General features: G+C 38.3%; 1 protein-coding gene across 4 annotated transcripts in view; it reads left to right on the top strand.

The window, feature by feature from the left end:
* Ndg (Nidogen) overlaps positions 1 to 26,296 on the top strand; it is a 224,135-nt gene that overhangs the window by 145,787 nt on the left and 52,052 nt on the right. The window contains exons 14-18 of one of the 4 annotated variants that reach the window (XM_067153761.2): positions 5,904 to 6,167; positions 10,745 to 10,894; positions 21,951 to 22,076; positions 25,386 to 25,514; positions 25,922 to 26,050. In XM_067153761.2, coding sequence (XP_067009862.1) covers positions 5,904 to 6,167; positions 10,745 to 10,894; positions 21,951 to 22,076; positions 25,386 to 25,514; positions 25,922 to 26,050 — 798 coding nt within the window. Of the gene's footprint in view, positions 1 to 5,900; positions 6,168 to 10,744; positions 10,895 to 21,950; positions 22,077 to 25,385; positions 25,515 to 25,921; positions 26,051 to 26,296 lie in introns of all 4 variants that reach the window. The other 3 variants (XM_067153760.2, XM_067153764.2, XM_067153763.2) reach the window with 3 other exon arrangements.

Below are 26,296 nucleotides of genomic sequence, written 5' to 3'. Positions count from 1 at the left end.
GACGTATGAACTGAGGGCATATTTTACAGGCTCACCTGACAGTGGACTCTCCAAAATGTAAAACTTTGAATAATAATTTTCACTTTAAAACCATAGCAAAGCACAGTTTATATGTATAAAGAAACATAAAGGTCCAATAATACTGCCTTGTGGAATTCCCCTCTTAATTATTACAGGGTCAGATAAAGCTTCACCTACTCTAATTCTCTGAGATCTATTTTCTAGAAATATATCCACACATTCAGACATTCTTTTGTCTAATCCAATTGCACTTATTTTTGCCAGAAGTCTCCCATGATCTACCCTATCAAATGCCTCAGATAGGTCAATCGCGATACAATCCATTTGCGCTCCTTAATTCAAGGTATCTGCTATATCTTGCTGGAATCCTACAAGTTGAGCTTCAGTGGAATAACCCAAACTGCCTTCTATTGAACCAGTTATTAATTTTGCAATCATGTCTAATATAATCAGAAATAATGCTTTCCCAAAGCTTACATGCAATGCATGTCAAAATGACTGGCCTGTAATTTTCAGCTTTAAGTCTATCACTCTTTCCTTTATACATGGGGGCTACTATAGCAATAGGGAACATGCATAATTTTCAAAGATTTTTTTTTTTTAAAGTACACCAATGAAATGTCGTATGGCTTTTGGTGCCGGGATATCCCAGAACAGGTTCGGCTCGCCAGGTGCAGGTCTTTCTATTTGACCCCCGTAGGCGACCTGCATGTCATGATGAGGATGGAATGATGATGAAGACAACACATACACCCAGCCCCCGTGCCATTGAAATTAACCAATTAAGGTTAAAATCCCTGACCCGGCCTGGAATCGAACCCGGCACCCTCTGAACCGAAGGACAGTACGCTGACCGTTCAGCCAACGAGTCGGACAGTACACCAATGAAATAGTACGTAAACATATTACATTGTGGTAAGTTGCCTTGTTTTCTACCATTAAAAAAAATATTTAATAGTGCCTTTCCGCAAGGCGAGTGAAACGGCCTCTGACGTAAGCGGCGCGCTGTGACGTCACGATCCAGTACCGGATGCAGCTCTACCAGCCGTTGCTAAAAGCCGATTGTTTATTATTCATGCATGATCGTGAATAAATTCGAAATGACAGAAGAAAGGTTCAAAACAGCACAGTCAGACAATCTACCATGTGCAGATGTCACCATTCTTGAAAAATAGTGACTTTTGTGGCCGCAGAAATTCGCGGATAAAAAGCAAGTTTGTAAGTGGCGTCTTTAATATACGTGCAATGTACTGTAACCCATAGTATTAGGATAACAACGAACCTGGACATCACTTTCAACATTTCCTTCTAGACTGATTCCCATATTAAAGAATAACATGACATTTTTGGGCTTTCAGCATTAGTAAAGTAAGAAATAGGATTTCAGCACTAACATAAACATATAGGTAGCATTATAGTACTAGTCCGCCTCTGTGGTGTAGTGGTTAATGTGATTAGCTGCCACTCCCGGAGGCCCAGTTTCGATTCCCGGCTCTGCCATGAAAGTTGAAAACAAATAGTATGAGGGCTGGAACGGAGTCTACTCAGCCTTGGAAGGTCAACTGAGTAGAGGGGTTTCGAATCCCACCTCAGCCATCCTCAAAGTGGTTTTTCGTATTTTACCACTTCTCCTCCAGGCACCTAAGGCCATGGCCGTTTCCTTCCCTCTTCCTTGTCTATCCCTTCCGATCCTCCCATCCTCCAACAAGGCCCCTGTTGAGCATAGCGGGTGAGGCCACCTGGGCGAGGTAATAGCCCTCCTCACCAGTTTCATCACCATACCCAAAGTCTCATGTTCCAGGACACTGCCCTTGAAGTGGTAGAGGTGAAATCCCTCGCTGAGTCCGAGAGAAAACCAACCCTGAAGGATAAACTGATTAAGAAAGAAAGAAGGAAAGAAAGAAAGATCATAGTACTATAGGGCTATAATCTATCATTCCTAAAAAAATATATATTTATGGTTGGGACAGCTGGCCTACCCACTTCCAGGGCCCATGAAAGAGAAACATTAAATATCTTTGTGGAGGGAGAAAGTTAAACATGATAACGATAAATATGACTTCATCTAGTTTTCACAAGTTGGGCTGAGCAGTTCAGACGGTTGAGGTGCTGGCCTTCTGACCCCAACTTGGCAGGTTCGATCCTGGTTCAGTCCGGTGGTAGTTGAAGGTGCTCAAATACGTCAGCCTCGTGTTGGTAGATTTACTGGCACGTAAAAGAACTCCTGCAGGACTAAATTCCTGCACATCGGCGTCTCTGAAAACCATAGAAATAGTTAGCGGAGTGTAAAGCCAATAACATTAATTACATTTGGCTTTTAACAAGCTGAGCATATCAGGCAAGAAAAGTGTCCTGGTGACATTTTAGTCGTTCAATACAGGAATGTCTTTGGGTGCTGTGTCTTTTACTTTTTTTTTTTTTTTCTATTTGCTTTACGTCACACCATCACATATAGGTCTTATGGCGATGATGGGACAGGAAAGGCCTAGGAATGGGAACGAAGTGGCCGTGGCCTTAGGTACAGCCTCAGCATTTGCCTGGTGTGAAAATAGTCAACCACGGAAAACCATCTTCAAGGCTGCCGGCAGTGGGGTTCGAAACCCACTACCTCCCGGATGCGAGCTCACAGCTGCGCGCTCCTAAACCGCACGGCCAACTTGCCTGTTATTTTTACCCTTCGGTTTATTGACTTGGCTTGTATGACCTAAAACTTAGGCTAAGTTGGATAATATTTTAAACACCAACATCACTATTTTCACCTGTGTGCAATTATGTTATTTATTTCATTATTATGATAATTATTATAATTGAGCATTGTTAACTTATAAGACCCCAACAGACAAGCATTGGTTTTTGTGTAGAGTTATACATTTGTTAAATTCACGTTGTTTCCTTTCATGATGTACACGCCTATTTTTTTGTCATATTTATTTAGATATAGCCTAAATTTATTTACAAATTAAGCTCTTCAATAAAGACATAAATAACTGTCACATGCCAAGATAAATTGGGAGAATTAGAGCTGTCAAAATGGTTCATAACCCCTTTGATTTATTATCTTGACATGGATCGTCCAAAACATAGGTTAGGTTTGGAGAATACTTTAATAATCAGCATTAATTAATGCACTGTTTATTACTTTCATATTCCAAGATGTAATTGAGGCATTTAAATAAAGCATTATACATTAAAATTTAAAGTTTTACCACTAGAACAGCTGATATGGAAAAGTGATTTAAAATTCAAACAAATTCATCTTACGTTAAAATCTTCAAGAAAATAAACTGTAGACTTCTCCGATATATCACCAGCATTTCTCTGGCTTGCCAAAATCCATTTCTCCCTAGTTTTAGCGTCTTTGGAACATTTATAAACAGTTTGTTTGGGATGGTATGCGATGTGCTATTGCACATCGGAACTCTACACCATTTATAAGTTTTCTGCCTCACTGTCTGCGAAGGATTCATTTTTAAGTCTAAAATATAACACTCAGATTCTTATCCAATGTATAGACCTTGAATTTAACTTTACCAGACACTAACATAAAGTAGAAATACGCTAAGTGTATCCTGCTTCTCACAGCGCACTATGTGTTATTTCGTCTGCTAATTCAGTCAACCTGTACGATGACGTCAGACCAATGAGATCGCATACTTGCGTCACGTGACAGTTTCGTACATTGATTTAATTTTTATCATGTTTGGAGTTATTATTTGTACATTCTAATCACATTTTTGAATTCTGCATGAAATTTTGAATCAGATTAGTATATTTTTAATTAAAACCCCGGATCATGCATGTTCCCTATTCTCCATTCATCTGGTACAGCTCTTTCATGAAAACAATCAAATAAGTTCTTCAGATATGGTACTATATCCCAACCAATTGTCTTTAGTATATCCCCCAAAATCTTATCAATTCCAGCTGCTTTTCTACTTTTCAACTTTTGTATCTTATTGTGTATGTTGTTGTTATCACAGGCAAATTTTAATACTTCTTTAGTATTAGTCATCTGGACATTATCCTTGTAACCAACAATCTTTACGTACTGCTGACTGAATACTTCTGCCTTTTAAAGATCCTTGCATACACACTCCCCTTGTTCATCAATGATTCCTGGAATTTCCTTCTTGGAACCTGTTTCTGCCTTAAAGTACCCATACATACCCTTCTATTTTTCACTAAAATTTGTATGACTGCCAATTATGCTTGCCATCATGTTATCCTTAGCTGACTTCTCTGCTATATTCAATTTCCTAGTAAGTTCCTTCAATTTTTCCTTACTTACATAGCCATTTCTAACTCTATTTCTTTCCAAACCACACCTCCTTCTTAGTCTCTTTACTTCTCTGTTAAAATATAGTGGGTCTTTACCATTCGTTACCACCTTTAAAGGTACAAACCTGTTTTCACATTCCTGAACAATTGCTTTAAACCCATCCCAGAATCTGTTTACATTTTTATTTACCGTTTTCCACCGATCATAGTTAATTTTTTAAACTCCCTCTTGCCTGCTTTTATCAACCATGTGGTACTGCCTAATAGTCCTACTTTTAAGATCTTCCTTTCTAACACATCTATTTTTAATTACGACAAAAGAGCTTTGTGATCACTAATACCATCTATTACTTTGGTTTCTCTATAGAACTCATATGGTTTTACCAGCACCACATTCAGAATATTCTTCCCCATTGTTGGTTCCATCACTTTCTGAATCAGCTGTCCTTCCCACATTAACTTATATGCCATTTGTTGGTCGTGCTTCCTGTCGTTCACATTATCTTCCCAATTGACATTTGGTAAATTGAGATCACCTGTTCCAATCACATTCCTTTCCATATCATTTCCCACATAGCAGATTATCTTATCAAATAATTCTGAATCAGCATCAGCGCTACCCTTTCCCAGTCTGTAGACTCCAAAGACATCAAGTTGACTATTATCTTTAGAGATGAGCCTTACACCTAGAATTTCATGTAAGTCAACTTTTTTGTAGCTTACAAATTCTTCTTTCACGAGAATGAATACTCCCCCTCCTACCATTCTTATAATTTCTCTACAATACACACTCCAGTTCCTTGAAGAAATTTCTGCGTCCATTATATAATTTCTCAGCCATGAGAAATAGCATGTTTCTGTACTGGTTGGTAGTGTGTTGTGCAGTATGTAAATAAAGATGTGTACTAAGATGGTCACAAATACCCAGACTCCAAGCTTAAGAAATTAATCAAACATGATTACAACCCTTGGCCCAACCAGGAATCAAACCCAGGACCCTATGCATTGAACACCACTGCACTGACCATTCATCCAAGAAGCTACCTGTCCAAGCTCAAAACGCTTGCCTCTTTTCTCCCTCACTAATTTATTTTACAAGGTCTTATGGTGACTATGGAATAGGTCAGGGCTAGGACTGGGAAAGAAGTAGTCGTACCCTTAACTAAGGTACAGTCCCAGCATTTGCTGGGTGTGAAAATGGGAAACTTTGGAAACCCATCTTCAGGGCTGCTGACAGTGGGGTTCGAACATACTATCTTCTGATTGTAAACTCAGTTCACAGTTAAATGGCCCACATCACACAACCAACTCGTTCGGTCCCTCACTAATTTTTCATAATTTGGAGTCATAATCATAGCACACAAGCAGAGAATGTTTCTGAAGTTCAGATCAAAGTGATCTCTAACCAGTCCCCTTGTACTGCTGTACTGATCACCATTGTATCCATACTTGTTTGCTTGTTCTACCTGACTGACTCTTACGTTACAATGGCAGCTGTAGATTATTTAATAATACATGGAAATCAGAACTGAACAAGATCATTTTAGATCCCTTCTTTGTCCAATAACTCTCTCATATTGTTTGTTTTCTTTATTCCCCAGAAGACACCTGTGACATTGCGAACAATTGCTCACCATTTGCAACCTGCTATTACAATGAAAACACTGGAAGCCATGCCTGTGCCTGCCTACCTGGGTACCAAGGAGATGGTTACAGCTGTGTTGACGACACTCTACTAAACAACACAGACTGGGCACCTTCGCCAACCTGTCTACTGGGCGTATGCTGGTGTCCTTCAGAGTACGAGATCATAGGAAGCAGTTGTGTGCTCAGGAATGAGACTGGCGAGGAGGAGGGCAATGAACATCGTAAGTGATACATGATGATAAATAGTAAAACAAATGCACTCCACCACTTAGATATTGGCCAATACTATACCTGTGGAAAGTTTTAAGAGAAAAAGTCTGAATTGTATTTTGTTTCGTCTTAAATGACAAGACACTCAAGAATGTAATATTTCATAGTGGCACAGGATTTCATGGCTGGTGTTAACAAACAAGCTTTGTACTTTTTGGCTGATATTAGCCCGTATTGATATTGTATTATAAATATGTTGTCATGATAAAATGACCTGGGATGGTGGATGCCCTTACTTATATAATAGAGGAAGGCTAGTTGGTGGTGCCAGCATTGCCTTGCATGTCTCTCAGATTGGCATTTCCAGGATTTACATAGTGTGACCCAGTGTGGCTATTCTTATGTTTTCTGCAAGCAAAGATTGCCAAACTCTGCTAATTTTTAGGCCCTCTTTTTTCCCTTCTTGAAACTAGTTGTAATGTTTCACCATCACCACAACTTTAATTTATTAGAGACAGGTATGATACTGATACACGGTTTCTCTTTCCTCAAACGTTTAGTGAAATTTCAGTTAACAATGGTTCTTGGTACCACCCACCAGTATTGTGCACATCTGTGCTTTTTTCTTGGTCTTCTTTGAAAGTGTTCTGATAGTTCCAAGCAATGACAGATTTGTAGAAAAAATATACTTTTGTAGAAAACACTCATCTTTGAGCTGATTTTATCACATTCCTCCTAAGAATTCAGGATTTCATTAATAAAAAGATATTTACAAATAGGAAACAGATTAATAATTAATATTTGGTTTAATGATCCACCCAATCAATACACTTCACTTAACAAGTGAGAATACACTTAATCTTAAAACATTTTCTGCAATCTTTGGTACATGTTTCATCTTTTATTTAAGACTTCTTCAGCTGTAGCATCTCAAAAATTATTTTATCTAATTAAAATAGAAAAATACTACTGTCCAATAATTTAAAATTGATGAACCCATGTCCTTTTTAGGATATTTAATAAACACACTAAAATCAATACACTCTGTTTTCCTACAACTGTCCACCACTTTCTTAGAAATATCTTTTACACGTTAAAATTTTATTTCATAGCATTATCCTCTTAAAATATATATACATTTTTTTTCTTTCCAAACCTTGTCTCTTGAATCTTATCAGATTGAAAGCTTCTATATTCTCCAGTTGATGAATCAAGAAATGATAAGGTCCTATTCTCCCATTTTCAAGGCCAAAACTTAACTTATTCCTCATTCAGTACACTGAAATTGCTGTATGTCAAACCTCAAGCAACATTAATTAGAGGTATCCTGTTACCACATTTTCCTTGTCGGATAGTTTATAAATGTATTTATTCAGAATTAGTTTAGGCAGAATGAACAACCTGACAGTTATAAATGAACATGTCAGAACATGTGGAAATAGAATACACAAAAGAAAGACATAGGTCCAAAATTTTCAGTTGCACCTTTGTGACTGAAGGGTAGAATAAGAATGATAGTGGTCATTGTTTGCAAGTGGATGCTGTTATTTTGTGAGGGAGTGGTGAGGGGAGGACGAGACAAGAGGAGCAGTTATCTGACGTTAAAGTTGGGTGCCTCCCTAGACCTGAGCACCAGTTAATGTCTAACTTTAGAATCTCTAATGGCAAGAGGGTGGGAAGATGGGTGTAAATGTTTGAGGACTTTGACCGTGAAATAATCATCAAATGTCGTTTGATGGAGTTGGGGACAAGAAGATCCATGTTGAGGGTTTTACAGCTACTGTGTTAGCCATATAGTCTTTTGGCTAGAGTGTTGGTAGTTAAGCCAGTGTAAAAATATGGGCAGTGTCTGCATTGAGCTGGTAGACAGATGACGTTGGATGAAGTGCAGTCTTGATGACCTTTGTATGAGGTAACACGGGTAAATTGAGTCGAGTGGTTCGTCTTAATTTGTTTTTGTTCTTTGAACGTTTGAATTGCTTGGTGTGTGTGAAAGTCAGTTGTAGTCAACAGCTCATAATAAAAGGATGTGTGAGTTGAAGCTGGTGTTTCTATGGTATAATTTGCTTACTTACTGGTGTAACGAGCAGAATTGAAGATATTTCAACATATTTTATGAAACTAGTTTCTTCAAATTGGAATAAAACTGTGAACTTACACAAGACATGTATTCGTGATGATTGTTTAACATCCAAATCTTTACTTCCCTGGCACTGAATATCAACAACACATGCTTGCTTCACAAATTTTATCTATAGTTCATGTCTTGCCTTAATTTTATTGATTTTGACTGATGATGGTCTCTAGCAAGACCAAAACTAATTTCATCAAATATGTGTAACTGTTTAAAGGTTACAATAAATAGTATTGAATAGGTGGAAACCTTCAGCTTTAGTTTTACGTTATATTGCTCTTCAATATGGAATAATATGAAATTTACAAAGGGCACTAGAAAAGTTTTGCAATGTGAGTGAACGCTTTAGACTTTTTCAAAATAATTTCCACCACACTCAGTACACTTCTCCATATGTCAAAACCAGTCACTGAACCAAATCTGCCACTTTTCTTCAGTTACATTTTCACACTCTTGATCCCATGCTGCCAGAAGCTCCTCGTCGGATGCAAAACGCCGTCCTTTCAGCTTCATCTTCACTTCTGAGAAGAGTGCGAAGTCACATGGGGCAAGATCAGGACTGTATCGAGGGTGATCAAGCACAGTCAACCCTGATCTGGCAAGGAAATCCATTGTTATGTTAGCACGATGTGCTGGAGCATTTTTGTAATGCAAGAGCCAAGTGTTGAGCCATGACCTTGGACAGAGCTGCTTGAGAGCCTGGATGACCTGAGGCAGACAAGTCTTACTGTACCACTTTGCAGTAACTGTCCTTTGTGTTTCTAGCACAACCCGAGTAAGGATGCCCTGTTTAGTGAAGAATACTGTAATCATCCTTTTCTTCACTGACCTTGACTTTCACACAGTCACAGGAGTACCCTCATCTTCAAACAGGCACACCTTGTTCTGGGATTTTGTTGGGACATCTTAATAAAAAAGCCAAGTTTTGTCACCTATAACGATGCTATTGATGTTACGCAAAGTCCCATTTTCAAACTGTTTTAGCATTTTTTGGCACCATTTCATTTGATGTGCCCTTTGTTCCTCTGAAAGTGAATGGAGCACCCAGAGGAAACAAACCTTTCTAACATGGAGATGGTCGTGTAGAATTGAATGAATAGCTGGTGCAGGGATGTGGAGGTCTCTTCTACCTGCCAATATGTTAACCGCCTCTCTTGCTGCAACATTTTTCTCACAACTTCAATGTTTCCCTCAGTCACTGATTCAGACGGTCGCCCAGAACGAGGATCGTCTTCGACCCCAAAATTTCCCCTCTGGAACTCTTTGTACCAGCGGAAAATTGTTGTCCGATGTGGACAGTCTTTCCGCAGCATAGGAGTCATTTCCTCCAGGCACTGGTCAACACTTAATCCACGAGCAAAATTGTAGTGGATAATTGCGCGATATTCACCTTTAGACCACACTGACATCTTAACTTGCTTTCAGTCCCACCGCTTGGTAACAACTGGTGTGAAGGTCACGCCTTGCTGTCTTCTAGACCGCTTTTCACCCCTCTTTCCATTCCTCACCATAACAGGGGTGTCCAGCCAACCGTTTTTTTGCGTTTTGCAAAACTTTCCTAGTGCCCTTGTATTACCTATGATGAGGTAAGACTTGTTGGTGATGCTCCTGGTGAAAGTGGTGCTGGGTTTGTGTAGATGACAGGCTGTACAGCATCATCAATTGTATGAAGAAATTTCTCCTCCAGTTGTGGTATCCTTATCCTTCTAGGCCTCCCCCAGTTGTGAGAAGCAGTTTTAAACATCCCATGCTCCCTAAGATGACAATCAGTTGCTTCAAACATCTTCCTGCCAGGGCACCCTTGTTCTGAAAATCTCTCCTCATTCAAACTTTGAACGGCACAGCCAGTACTGTGTGCTAATCCATACATCAAATGGGCATCTGCCAACTCTGCATTTGTGTGCACTTCTATTGCACTGTACCAGAAACCAAGACCGTAAAGATCACTAGTAAACAACTATGTGCTTGCTAAGTCAGTACTGAATACTAAATAGTTGATGCTACATGTATCAGAATCACCTTTGGTCAAATGTAATGCGAAACACTGGTGGTAAAACTAAAGAATTACAACTTAGCCAGACATAGCCAAGAGACCATATGCACTCCAGGAAACATCAGCGCATCCAGGATACAGTGCGGCAGCATATCAGTGCTAACGGAGAGCATTTTAAACATTTTATGTAAGAAAAAGTTGTATATGGTATGCTGGTACGTTCTGTTCCTGTGTGTTTACCAGGATTTCTGGACCCATGTCTATATAACATATTTCCTTCTTCTACATATGTGGAATGTGTCCTGAAAGTTTGGCCATATCTTATTATTATACCTCGTATATATTTTGCTCCTGCTAATTTTCTTAACTGAGCATTTTAGAAGATAATGATTGTAACTTGCTCCTAGTAACTCACAAAGAAGATGGCACGTACTAGTCCATCTCAAATTACTTCATTTCAGTTGAGCCCAGACCCGAGCCTGCATGCTTCACTCCCACCAAGTGCTTCTGTCCGAAGGGTTATGTATACCAGCAGGAAAGAGAAATGTGTGATCCAGTACCAGGAGCAAGTTCACTATCACACGGAACTATGGGAGCCACTGGAACAAAATGTACATTTTATATTGTCTTACTGTGTGTAAATGTGCTTATGGAAATAAGAAAGTAAGTTTCTTTATTTTATTATTCTGGATCAAAGTCATGCAGCTTACTGTACTCCCACTGGCCAGTACTACAGAGAGGGGAACACAGTCACAGTGAGAAAAGGGAAATGGTGAAGGTACCAAATGAATGGTCATTTGTAATTACCTGTATTTTACAGGATGGTTGTAACATAATATACATCACTTTAAGAAATTCCTTGTTGGAGTCTACATTGATTTAACCCAACATACCTTGCTCGAATGGAATCGAATAGTTAAGCTTAAGGTTAAAGACAGTACTGCTGACCTCTCATTGTGTTTATCCTATGATGTGTTCCTTTTCATGTTACTAACACTTGTTAGTTCCTTTCAATTACTTATATTAAACGTTGGGTTCCTTTTTTCCTTTTGTGTTTGTCCCATGTTCCTAGTCTTCAACCATCTGCATTTATGTTTATCATTTTGTCTCTTCACCTTTCCTGTGGGGAATCCAACGGCCAAGGCAACATCTCGACACCTTGTTGAGCACGTTGGGTTACAACAGCAGCATGGCAGCGTGCATTATCCTGTTGGAAAACACCCCCAGGTGCATCCTTGACTGATAAGTGTGTCTTAAATACAGTGTGTTCTTGTACTGTATGTGCAGTTTATGGCTGTTTAATAAACGAACGGTGGATATTCCTGTAAGAGACAAGCACAATACTGTCTGAGTCGAACAAGGAAACTTGTGCATACTCGCGGAGCATTAACTCTGTCTCTATCATACAGCCCACTTCTCCTCCCTCCCCTTCTCTTTGCTGAAGCATGGCAACGGCTTGTGTTCTGACATAGCAAATGCGGTGAGTTTGTCAATTTGAATCGCTCTCCCAGAAGTAACAAGGTAACCTCATTTTCTGTAAAAGAAATGTTTTTCCAATTGCACCATCGTTCTTAACATAATAAGACGAGCATGCCTGAGTTCTTTGTTGGTATATTTCTGATACACTCTGTAGAGATACCTTATCCTGTGATAATGAACAGTCATATAAGATGGCGAAGCCTGACCAGCATGTGGCGAAACCTCATTTCCATGTACTTTAAAACAGTAGTCAACTTAGTCCCATTTGCTGGGTTGAGTCGACGAGCTTTTATTTATTTATTTATTTATTTATTTATTATCCATGAAAAATCCTTACTTTTTCCAGCGTATTAGGCCTGTAGATTATAACTAATTACCTTAAATAGTACAAACATATAATACAAAAGTTTTGAAGTTAGTGATCACACACACACACACACACACACATTAACTAAACTGGGAGGAAAGGAAAAACTATTCTTAATTTTTTTTCTAAAATAAACTGCATAAACTTAAAAAATTCATTCAAACAACAGATCTTGTGAAATATCCCCAAAATAGGTTTGATTAACATTACTGTACAACAATTTAAGTGTTGTTCCAAAATATATCTAGCTTTGCTGAAGAATGGACCATCAAAAGTAAAGTGAGTTGCAGTTTCTTCATCTCCACAAACACAACTGTTATCACTACTAATTTTGAATTTATATAAATAAAATTTAAAATTTCCATGATCCTAAAGAAACTAAGTGCTGGTGAAGTTTGGTTTCAATAAACTGCGTTCCAAACGGTCCTGTACCCTGGGAAAAAAAAATTTCTTGTAAGTTCACCCTTATTACTTGAGTTCCACAGGTTTGACCATTCACTGATTGTGAAATAATATATAATTCATGTTTCACTTTTGATGTAGGGGCTCTTTTCTATACAGTTTTGTTGTCACTAAATGCTGCAAGTTTAGCAAGCTTATCTGCTCTTTCATTACCTAACAGACCTTCATGCTCTTACAAATTTTTTTCTCAGCTATCACGGGAGATCAGAACATGAAAGTACCAGAGAAAACTTCATAAGCTATTGTATACTATTTTCATAGTGGATGTACTGTAGTTTAGTCTTTCTGTGGAACAGTGTCAAGAATATGCAAAAAGTGGTCCACTCTAGACAGTACTTGGCCCAATCAAGAAAACAGTCTGTTTGTAAAGGTCTACATGCCCTGTTTTTTCTGTCCATAATAACTGAAGGATGTTATGTGACTTGTTCCTTGACCATGACTGACTGCAGCCAGGTTCTATTGCACAAGCCACTGTGACTGTAATTTCTGATACTGAAGCTATGTATTTGTGGGTACAAAAGTTGTAACTCAAACAATGTGTCTCTGTTTCAGAGTAGTAAAGAAGATAAATTTACTTTCTCATTAATATACATAAATCTTATTTTATGACTTCACTTGCTTAATTTGATTTAATTGGCTTTTACTCGTGCATGCCATCTCTGCACCAGTAAGACTAGCAACCTGGAATATCAGATTGCACGAAGCCCGGAACTAAGTTAGAGTAACACCAAACTGTCTTATTTATCATTGTTAAGAGTTAAATGAACTAACTTCAGTATAATTGTTTTAATAGTAAACAAATTATCTTGTTGTTTTCCCACCCTCCATCTCCACCCCACCAAACTCCCTCTCAACACGAACATTCCCAGTGAACAGACATAGTTCAAGTCCTATGCACTATACAGCCAAATCCTAAGGAACAAAAGATTTTTAATTTTGTTAATGGACACAAATCTTTAAGTGTTCCTGTCCCTGAGATCACTTGCTGAGGATGATCAAATTTATGGTTAACAACATTCCAGCAAGGTATTTTCTTTACCATTGAAATGACTGTTGTGAAATCTGCCTAATTCTGTATCATCTGGATTTGGTTACCTCTTGCTTTATGGAGTGACTAAAATTCAGTTTCTTGTAAAATCAGTTAGTCACACATAAGAAAGTTAAAATAATTTGCATAATAACAAAATGGCATCAGTCTTAATAAACTATGACCAGAGCAACTTTCTTTCTGGGAATCAAGTAATATATAAAGACAGATCTTCAGTCTTGATGCAAGAAGTCTAGCATAAGAGGAAAACCGGATAAATACAGAAAAAGGGAAGATATATATACTTTTATATATATATTTACCAAAGAAATTTAGCAAACACTTCCCCCACTCAAGAGTTACCTACAGAGCAAGTGGCTGCGCGGCTCGGGTCACATAACCATCAGCTTGTATTCGGGAGATAGAGGGTTCGAACCCCACTGTCGGCAGACCTGAAGGTGGTTTCCCATTTTCACACCAGACAAATTCTAGGGCTGTACCTTAATTAAGGCCACAGTCTCTTCCTTCCCTCTCCCATCCCACTGTCACCATAAGGCCTACATGCCAGTGCGATGTAAACCAAATTGTAAAAGGGTTGCCTAAAAGACAAAGTATAACAAAACAATAATAACATTCATGAAAGTCCAAGCAAATAGAAACAAATCAACAACAACAAAGCATATCAGCAAAGGTGGTTGCATAAAATGCTGATCGATGACTTTTAACACTAGAACCACCAGATTATATTATATACCTCGAACTGCCGATGCGGTCATTTTGACCACTATTGACATTATTATATTTTCGTTCTCCATATGCACAGTTCCTCTTTATTATCGTTTTTCCTCTATTTATGTACATTGCTTTATGAGTTTTGATATTGATTCATCAATAAAAAGAAGCCATGCACTCGTTACACTGTCATCAGAAATATGCCGCTTTGAATGTGGATTAAGTCTTGGATTTTCTTTCGAGGGAATATGGCGAGCAAATCTATCAGGTGTAGTCTTTCCAAAGTCTGCTACAGTCTACTCCGTGATGCCATCAGTATCTAATGACACATTATCTGGCCATAGAAGGCTTTTACCTTAGTTGTCGCATCCCCTGTGATACCATGCTTTACGGGTTACTGTTTCTATGCCTGTAACAGAATAATTGAAAACTCATCAGTACTCAGCCTATGCGTGGCATCATTATAATTTGAATATGGAATAAAACAAGAAAGTTCACCGAAGTTGTTATGCTGATAGTTATAATCATAATAATAATAATAATAATAATAATAATAATAATAATAATAATAATAATAATAATAATAATAATAATAATAATAATAATAATAATAATATCAACTTACCTTCAGTCTGAACAATCCGGTTTTCAGCGTGATTTGAATCACTGTTTTCCGAGTTATCCTTTGGTAGTAATCTTCGTATGTATTTTCTCTTCTTAGGTCCTTTGTTCTGGACCACATTCTACATAAGGCATATCTTTAGAAATGTCATGCAATAGACTCAGCAACTGATGGTTTACGAGACATGTTTACTATATTGTAACAAGCTTACGAAAGACAACACTACCGGAGACACAACGGAAATAATGTTCGTACAATTCGTAATATATCACAATTCCATTTTTTAGGTTTTGAACATTACCGTTGTTGATAGGATAATTGTGAGCAGATGATTATATCTCACCGAAATATATATGTTATAATACGATGATTAATACAGCGATCAAAATGACTGCTCTGGCAGTAGTAGGTATACCTGTTAGTAACGCCCCATCCATTGATGTAAAATTAATTATATTTAATATGGATTTTCCTGACCACTAATCAGGAAAAGTCACTGCAGCTCAATATCGAACAATAAAAACTGTAGTCAAAATTGAGTTTGGAAAATTTGTAGCGGTCATTTTGACCACTCCGGCAGTTCTAGTATTAAGTGGTCAGCACCACTTCCTTTGCTAGTGAGTTGGGAAGCTGAAAAGCATGACAGAATGTAAGAAATTTCCTTGGTATTGTTTCTCTGGCTTCAACTAGCGGACCAATAACTTCAATCTTTCGCAGGCCATAAAGCTTTCTTGCAGAACAGAATATCCAGTGGGCTCATAATAGTGGGCTCTTTTCCCGATCAACATCGAATGGCTGGTTAGCAGAGGATTTGAAGCAGATTGTTGGGTTTGTTATGTTGCTTGTGGTGTCCTTGCAGGCAATGATGTCAATCTGACAAGTACTCCCTTTATCCACTAGACCGTGGTACATCAAAGCCTGTAACTCTCCTGTCTTGCAGTACGCAGAATCTGACCGTGCTCGCAGTGAGCAAGAACATGAGTAAGAGTTTCAGTCTCATTGTGGCAATGCCTACAATGGTTGCCACCCTTAGTCCTATCAGGCACTGGATGAACAGTTGCTACCTTCCTTCTTCCTGACATTCTTCATCTTATGTGGGGTTTGGCTTCTTGCATTTTGGCCTGTCTTGAGTGTCAGCAGGATGAACACCTGCAGCTCTCATGTCCTATCTCATCCAGTCCATTCACCACTTTTATAGGTCGGCCTTGAGGCCATTGTCTATCTGGCTGAGAGTAAATGCTCGCTTCATAATAGATTCTGCATTAGCTCTGGCCACGTGACTGTCTTGCCTCTCTCATTTTGTCAGGTATCAGGGCAACTCTTAAGTGTTCCTGACCACTTCATTCTTAGTGCAGTCTAGTCACGTGACTCCCTGTGTCCATCCAAGCATGCACATCTCCGTTACATCCAGGATCTGCTCGGGTCTCTTTGTCGCAGGCCAACATTCCACTCTACACAGTATCTCTGGGCGAATGACTATACGATAAATCGATTTGAGACACAGCAGGATCTTGCAGTCACAAAGGATGTACATGACCTGGTGTCACTTCAACTAGGCAAGGGCGAATCATGCTCAAGCATTGTCAAGTCTGTCACCATCAGCAAATATAAAGATACTAAAGGAGGTAAAGGATTAGAAACACAGGACAAACACACAAGGAGAAAAGGATCCCAGCAGGCCAATATAAGCAATGTAAAGGAACAAGGAAGTCTAAATCAAGTAATCTCTTCCTTTTTCTCCCACACTGAGCTGTCAGTATATTTATCCTTTTATGTGTTACTTTCAGTTCCTCTCTCTCTAAATCTGACTCGATTTGACACTTGTTCGTTCCTTCCCATTGTTGATATTAACTTGTTAGTTGTCATGGGGGTCTGATCGGACTGGCAATATAGGTATTTACCTATGCCGGTCTGACTGGGCCAACAACAGTTGCTAACTGCTCGCATTCTAGCATGGAAAAATGAACCACAATATCTCAAGAGATTCTTTGGTAGTCTGATGACACTGTCACCCAATCTGATCAGTTACACAGCATAAAACACTTACAAAATAATGTAATATGTGACATTATTATCAGCCCGATCAGGTTGGCATATGATTTTATCTAGTAATGACAAAGATGAAATTGAGAATTCGAACGAATTATTTGACATTATATAATGTATTTCAATAGGGAGATGTGAAGATGGATGCTGAAGGGGCCCGTTTCCTGAGGGAGGCCTGCCAGCCACTTGAGAGCCCATGTTCGGTGGCCTAAGAAATTTTAGTTGGCGGCCATTTGGCCAGCCAACGGAGCAAGCAAGTCTGTGTCCTGCAGGTCATATTTGGCAGTGGCGAGTTACGAATTTTAGTTTCGGCTCTAAGTAATCTAAGTAGTCATGTACGTAGTCACTCATTTTCATAGACACTAACATGTAATTGACTTTGACGTAGTTTATTTATTTATTCATGTCAGAAGTACAAAATATAAAACATGAAAACATAAAAATAAAAAAGAAGCATGAAATGGACACAAGTACACAAATATGTGTTCATCAAGGGACTTCAAACAGTTCCCGCCCAAAACTTAGCCACTTCGAGAGCCCTTGAATTAACTTGAGTCAAATCACTCATTGTACATCTGGATGGGCACAAGGGACAACATAAGAGATGTTGTGTTGTTTGAAATTCGCTACAATCACATAGAACTGTCTTGGTCGGAAAATGCCACTTACATTAGTTGTCCCTTGTTTTTCTAACTTTAGCTTGCAGTGTGTTCAGGGACTTGCAGATTGACCAGTTCTCTGTGTGGCCAGGAGGTAGAGATTCCTTTGGTTCCATCCATTCAGACAAATTACTAGTTCTCTCCTTCCGCACGGCAACTCGTACTTTTGCAACAGTTCCTTGTAACATTTGAGTACTTGTTAGGAAGCTCTTTCTTGATTTTAATCACCTTCCAGCAGGTTGATATCTGTAGAGTGAGAGTGAAGTCCTTTCATTGTTGGCAACTATTTCTCTTCTGATATCAGATGGAGCAATCCCAGATGGATTGTTCACATTATTAGTGGGAGTTGGCCTCAAACAACATGAAATAATCCTGTAACTCTCGTTTAAGGCAACATCAACCTGATGTATTGTCCCCTTCTCCGGGGTCGCTCAGTCGGCGGAGCGAGAGTCCCAGAAGGGTGGACTGTTCGCAGGGCCAACTTGCTATTAAGGGACCGACCTTCAGAAGATTTATATTTACAGAGCCATTGGTGACTGGATAGGAGACATAATGTGGAAAAAAATCAGAACAAATAACAACATCATTTATTAAAATACGAAAATAAAATTCAGTCTGGATAATGCATGAAAAAAAATATTATAACATTTCCTCAACATGATTCAACTGATTATTCTTCTTGTTAACAAAACAATTATGAGTCCTTGGCATGCTTAGCGAATTCATTGGATTCAATTACACCTTCAATGAACTTCCAACCGAAGCCATTCTCTGTAACATTTTCAATCACGTAATTAGTGGTACTGTCATTATAATTGCAACAAAACAATGTCACACTGAACATGAAATAACCATATTTCATTAATTCCTTAATTTTTATGAATTACCCATTGATTAATTCTTACTATAGCACATCTTTGACAAAATTTTCAGTTTAATTTATATTGGCATATTTTGAGAAAATTTCTTGAGAAACTGTTTTGTCATACTTATGAGAAATCCTTCCTAAATCACTTTCTCACACCCTTGAGAAATTCTTTACAACTTTTTTTTTTTTTTTTTTTGAGAAATTCCATACAAATTACTTTTGAGAAATGCTTTACAATTTTGAGAAATTCCTTGAGAAATTCTTTGAGAAATTCTTTGAAAAATTCTTTGGCGTATTTCCCCTCTCTCGCAGATTTCGTTCAACTGTATTCCTTTATAAATCATAATAACGATTTCTAACTGACTAGTATTCTATGGATGGACAGAGCATCACGTTACACCACGCGTAATCAACAACAACATCACTGACTAATAAATCACACAAAAACACGAAAAGACTAAGCATTCCTGGAAAGATGTGGATAACTGTCACGTAACAACATAATCACAACAGCAGTTTATAGGCAGATTTATCACACAGTTGAAATTATCATACTTTATTATTATTATTCATTTATTATTATATTCTTTTCTTAAATTTTATTGAAGACCCTTATAGCATGAACCAATCATAATAAGAATTCATCAGGATTATTATCACAAGACGAAATAGGATGACTAAATTAATCTTGAAGAAATAATCATCACCACCATTATCGGAAAGATACGTTTATGAGCCCCAGGAAAAGCTAATAATAAGCAAGTCGTACATTATACAATATCGGTTGTTGAGCGAAGGAAAGAACTATTATTAGTCCCTAATTATAATCAAATCACCATAAATCACTATTATCACTATAATTCACCATAATCACTATGACTGACATGCACCCTAGTGGTCCCATATCGTCAATTTCATCGTAAAATCCACCATCACAATATCGTTCAATTTTATTCTCAACAACAGTCAAATACCCGACTTTCATTATTATTATTATAATAATGATTTTTATTTCTCCTACTATGGCTCCTAGAAAACGTCTTCTCGATGAGCTGCACTTTAATTACCATCCCTTCTGACATCAAACATATCACATAAACTAATAGTTCATTAAGCCTTCGATTTATTAGTATTTTACTCCTATATTTAATTTCATCATCCTCGTCATGATTATTATAACCACATTTTATTATTATTATTATTATTATTATTATTATTATTATTATTATTATTATTACTATTATGCTTATTTTTAGGTCTTAATCCCTCATAATTCCTTTTGAAGATCTTAATTATTCATGACCTCGTAAAACTCACTGGCAACTGGGATTACTTATCACCGAATCAAAAAACACAAACATTATTCCAAGAGAATGCAAAAGTAGAAAATGTAGAAACCATAAATCAAAGAATGCATGAATACTCTACCATCACCATTTAAGTACAACATTTCAAAAGAAACTACATTCCTCTAAGCAAGAATACAATCTACTAGTCATCTACTGAAAGAGAAGAAATTTTACAATGGTACTTATGGTTCCGATAGAAATCCTTGGCGTTGGGATGCAGCTATGGGCGTCGGCGTCCTCTTCTTCCGCTATGGAGGCTTATAGATGGACAAGTTCATCGCGCTGGTGTGCACACTTTGGCTTAACCCATCTTGACTACGGCTACGTACAGCAGCGTTGAATCACTCCAACAATGTTCCAGAAAATTCCAGGATTTTCCTCTCGTTCCTTGCATGCTGTCGGCTAGTCTTCACAGAGGTAGCTGAAACTAAAATTTTGTATCAGAAAATAGGATTCACACTAGTTGTATACCACTAAATTATTTACGACACTTAACTGGCACAATGATGTACACTCAGGTTCAGTTTTACCCCAAGCTTCGAATTCTGAACACATTCACAAGATTACAGTAAGTCTTGAAGCTGATGGAACATTATTACTGGTACTACGATGTTTTATAGGCCAGGTTTCCTCTCGAATATTCACTTCAGATAGTTCACTTCCCTTATAATTTCCAATGAGACATTCCATAGATTTCTACTGCAACACTCGGCGTAAATGAGCGCACGAATTCTCTGTGGTTTCGCAAGTTCCACCCGGTGAAATGTGCGGCTGAAACAACCTCGCTCTATACTGAATTAGCTGGCGAAAAGTTGAACTAGCACTCAAATAAAACCGTGGTTGTGCCATACAAGAAATGGACAGTTAATATCACTATCCGCGAACATTCATCTTCTCCCTGAAGGTTAAAATTATACGACGTTCTTCCAGAAGATTGTATTACTTAACTTCTTAGAGACTCTTCTGTTTGATTCTCCCTTCGAGACTGTAATGTTCTCTGCAACTTTTCCTTAGAGACTCCTCTTCGACCTCTTTCTAGAAAGATCTTAAGACCTTCTAGCACCTCCCTGGACTTTCATTGGCTGTTGACCTTCTTGTGACGTGATTCGTCCTTCACACCGGCAAGTAGATTTCTCCAAAATATCTTTCCCCTCTCGGCTGTCGGCTACTAGGTGATGTAACTGCATGACGTGGCGACCTTCACCGGCTTGTTGACCTAATTCGCACTCGTCCGCAGCGGCACGGCAGGGTAATAGCTGATGCATGCTCACTTGTACCAATGTTCCGTTACAAAAATTACTCCAGCTTCCCCAAATTCAATCAGGCACTATTTAAATGGGTACAGTATTAAAAGTAAACACACAACGTGGCTTCAAGCTCTTGCACCAAATCGCCTGCGAAAGGCTAAACAGTGGTCAGTGCCTGATCGGGTCGGCAGTTTCATTTCAAGTGCTTGTAATGACAGTTGGGATGGCAGCTGTGAGCCTCTCTTTATCAACATTTTTGCTTCATTTATGGTTTACTACCTGTACACATGCACAATAAAATAGGTAATAAGGTAAAAGTGTGTTTCATTCTAAACAGTGCTTCATTGGGGGTCACAAATATAGCGTTGCAGCTAACGTGTTAATGACTCTCTTTCTTATCAAGGTAGAAATTTGGACATACATAACCAATTTGGTTCACTTCAATTTCACCAACTTCTGCACTGTGCTCCAATACAGTGCTTGGGCCCTAAGGGATGCAGGTCAAGATGGATAACTGCTTTCCATATGACTTGCTTTTCTGTTGATTCTTTATAATAGGTTCGGACTCTACTTTTCTTCTTAGTTCCAAAGGGGCATGCCAGTGAATTTTTAGTTTCTGTGATCTTTAATTAAGGTAAGGTAAGGGTATATTCTGCCCGAAGGCAGGTCCGAACCTCCGCAGAGGTGTGCCTGAGCCAGAGTTTACGTACAGTAGGGTGATCTTTAATTGGTAGTTCAAAATTAAACTGTCCAATCATTAAAGTAAAACATTGAAATTGCTCAGTAAGTACTGATTTTATTGATTTCAGTGGCATGCAACATCGTCAACACCTGTCATCCCTATGCGCAGTGTGTATACTCTGCAACACAGAGAAGGTTTCAGTGTCAGTGCAATGCTGGTTATGAAGGGGATGGTTATGATTGCAATGAACTTGGTAAGCATCTTGAATTCAAATTTACTGAATACATTCCATAACATGCTAGGTAAATAAATAAATTGTTTTGGGAGATATTTTGAAAGCTCAGTCACAAATTCATTTTAACTAGATTTTTAAAATTCAACTTTGAAAATTGAGAATGAATCTTAACAGTTGATGTAAATTTTAATTGTCTTCAGTTCACTCATGTATTATGGGAGTATGAAAGTAATATGCCTCCTTTCTTTTCTTCTTCACCCTTTCAAATGTGACTCTCCATCATGTTATTACGTGTGCTAGATGGCCACGAAATGTCTCAATCTACAATGTACCAGGCAATGTTACATCTCCCATGACATAACGACCATGGAGTGCATCCTTTAACCTTTTGCTGTTCCCTATTTTAGGGCGGCTGCCCAGCCAAAATTACCATGTTTTCTGAAAGCGGCATTTAAATCCCAATAGATACAGCAGCAACAAAATGAATTTCTCCAAATCATCATTGAGGAGAAAATTAAAAGTAAATGATCTGTGGGGAGACAGAAAAATTTCTGGCTTAAAGACCTGTGCAGCTGGTATGGAGGAACTTTAATCTTCTGAGTAACTGTTTCGTGAGTTATCATAATCAACTGAATCGCCAATCTTTGTAGGAGATGGAGTCCTAAGTAGAACAAGACAGTAGCATAAACGCCACTCTTGAAAGAAAATAACATAGAAGTCAAATGAATAAAGATATAAATGTACAGTACTTTCCTTTGCATTTTGCTTCTAAATGATAATTGTGTGTGTACAGTATATATTTGTACTCACCCTCATTTTGAATCTAAATATTGCCCAAGTTTCCTAAACCATTTCTGTGTTATTGCCTGCCTTACTAATGGGCACACACAAAAGTCTCCTATATAAAACAGAACACCTATATATGCCCTTATTCCACCAGTGTTAGTATCTTGCCAAGTAGTATCAACAATGCCAATTTTTCTTTGCAAATATCCGGCATGAATATTCATCTGTTTGCTAAAAATTCATAAAATTCCTATTCCACAAATAATTATACAAATACTTTTCTGAACTCCTGGAAGGTAAATTGTGGTTTGGACCAGCATTGTTTTCCTATATTTCCCATTCATCAAAAATATTATTGCAGCTCCAAATATCACTAGTAACGTTTGTAGCACTGCCCCTTGGTCTTAAGACAAACTTTTTTTTCATGAATCTTGGTGTCAACACTACTCCATTCATAAGAATACAATCCACTACAAGAAAGTTTATTATCTCCACTAATTCCTAACAATATTGCATTCTTTCAAATCTTTGACACTACTTTGCGATCAGCAGATGACATGATGAGAACTCAAACATGAAGAATTAATCTCTAATTGGAAGACTATGTTTATAAAATAGGTCTGCTTGAGAAAAACACACAGGAAAGACTGTCAACAAGGTGCTGAGAGTGAACAGTCCATCCCAGGCTTGCAATTGCTTCTGTTGTGAGCAGACTGACATGAGGTCTTGCAATGGTGTGGAAAAGCAAGTGGTGAAGTACCGGTATGCACCACATATCCATACAAAACAAACAAAGAGTTGTGATTGAATTCCTCACAGAGAAGGAAATTAGTCCTATTGAGATAAACACTTGACTCAAAAACGTGTATGGCGACCAAACCATGGACATCAGTGCAGTCAAAAGATGGCTGAAACACTTCTAGGGCTGGAGAAACAAACATTGTTGCAAAACATCAAAGTGGCTAGCCAGCAGGTGCAATAACTGAGATAACAAGTGTCATTCATACTGGATCACAACACGTGAACTCTGTGACATAGTGGGTATTGGAAACCAGCTGTGATCAACATCATTAAAAAGCTTCGTTACAGAGAGGTTTGCTTGTGATGGATCTCAAAACTGTTGACTGATGTGCATAAAGATGCCCAGAAAGACCTGGAGCAGTATACAAATGACAGGCAAACTTTTCTGTTATAAATAGTGGCAGGAAATGAAATATGGTTCAACAGTAATGATCCAGAGATGAGGAGACAGTCCATGGCATATTACCATAAGACTTTACCACACAAGAAGAAATTCAAGAGCATGCAGGGAAAGTCATGGCAATAGTGTTCTGGAACAAAAGTGGATTGTTATGTGTTGATTTTATAGAGAGGATTACCACAATTAACTCAGAGTGGTATGTGAAAGCACAGAAGAAGCTAAAATCATGCATTTGCAAAGTTATTGTGACAGTGCACTCCTTCCCCACGTGCATCTTTTCATGGGTGCATTCGACCCTGACTTCATTTTTATGAATGACAATGCATGACCGCATTGAACAGCGCAGGTGGAGGAGCTCTCGGAACGAGAGAATATTCGGTGAATGGACTGGCCTGCCCATTCTCCCAACTTAAATATCGAGCACGTGTGGGACATGTTGGGCAGACGTATTGCAGCACGTCCACATGCACCAATGACCATCCAGCAGTTGTCTAACGTTTTGGTGGAGGAATGGAATGCCCTACCACAAGAACTCCTTGCCAATCTTGTGGCCAGCATGGGAACATGTTCCCTGTCTGTGGTGATCACACACCCTTTTGAGAACCATGCCCCTTCTTTTCTGATGTCCAGGGGACAATCATGAGTCGCATTGACTTACTTGTAATTTATTGTCTCTGTATAAAATTCTCATTTCTGTTTGTCTCATTGCATATTCCTTTCAGTTGCCTACCGTACCATACTGTAGCAGCTCCTCCTATGTATGATTCAAATTTCTTCGAGCTATGTTACTTGGCAGTAACACAACATGCAAAAGTTACTTTCGTCCTTAAGTTTTGCACAGCAGTGTAGTATCAAACCTAACAGTGCAATAAACAACAGTTCTACAGGAGGCAAAGTTGACATCCATAGTAAACATGGCTGGCTTGGCACTTGCAACACGAGAGCTCTCCACAGATAAATAAAACTGAGCAAGAAACAAGCCAAGTTCTCAACACAAAGGAGGTTTTTCAGGAAAACAAACCACAACACACCTGTGAACCTATCTGTATGCTCAGAGCAAGAAGGCACATTAGACAAGAGAAGAATGGACATAAATACTTGTCAGTAAAGTGTCGACTTAGTAACTGCTACATTGATAAGGGCAGGTCGACACATTGTTGGCATAGGAATTGAAAGGGCAAGCTCCGGTTCAGAAGGAACAGAAGGTGTTTTGCATTATCACTATTACTACATGAACCTTCAATCTTTCTCCTGGTTTAGAATTATTTCATAGTTACACTTTATTTTCTCTTTGGATAAATATGAAGTGTGTACTGTACAGTTATCAATTTTGTAAACAGATGTATCCTGTCTGGATGTTGACATCTGTGATATCCATGCATCCTGTGTTCGTGATGAAACAACTGAGAAGTATGTGTGCCGTTGTAACCCAGGTTACCAATGGGATGGCAGCTATTGTGCTGCTGTTGGTAAGTTTTATATATTTGTCCTGTTTATTTATGATGGTATTCACTGCTTCTATGTTTAAATACAGTGTCTTCAAATATAGTAAGTAATCATTTTAACAAGCAAGACATGTACCCCAGATCCCAGCCAACAGAACAAGAATGATCCAGACGTCTGTAGCTCAATGACACAGCATCAGATGCAAAATCGGAAGGTTATGGGTTCAATTCCCACAAGTGTTGGCTACTTTTGTTCTGTACTTAACATATCTTTGACATATACTATATGTACTGAACACGATCTAACAACTAAAAGTCTATTCAAGTACAATGCAATCATGATAAAGAAATATCCAACACTTTCTATTGTTATTTTGTTTATTGCATTTCTCTTAAGTTAATTTTTTTAAAGGAGGTTTTTAATGTTCCAGATGAGTGTACTTCTGCTGAAGACTGTCCAGCCCATGCAAGCTGCACCTGGAGCTATCAGTTCAAACATTATCAGTGTATGTGTGATGAAAACTTTGTGATGCAGGGTGAAGAATGTGTCCCTGATAAAGGTAACAAACTCCACTGAATGAAGTAAATTCATATTTCTACATAAGACTTGTTAGATTATATCAAAATGAAATAGAAAACCGTTCGTGTAAGAAACTGGAATTGAAAACAGACAAAAAGAGGTTTCAATCAAGTACAACTGGGCAATCCTTTCTTAATACTGATGTGCGGAAAAAGATGAAACAGATGCAATCCTTTGAAGAATGAGAGTATGCGACTTTTTTTCTTTTCTTTTTTTTTTCTTCCTT

This window comes from Anabrus simplex, chromosome 9, assembly GCF_040414725.1.
Source record: "Anabrus simplex isolate iqAnaSimp1 chromosome 9, ASM4041472v1, whole genome shotgun sequence".
NCBI lineage: Eukaryota > Metazoa > Arthropoda > Insecta > Orthoptera > Tettigoniidae > Anabrus > Anabrus simplex.
This window is presented reverse-complemented; position numbering and strand designations above follow the sequence as displayed.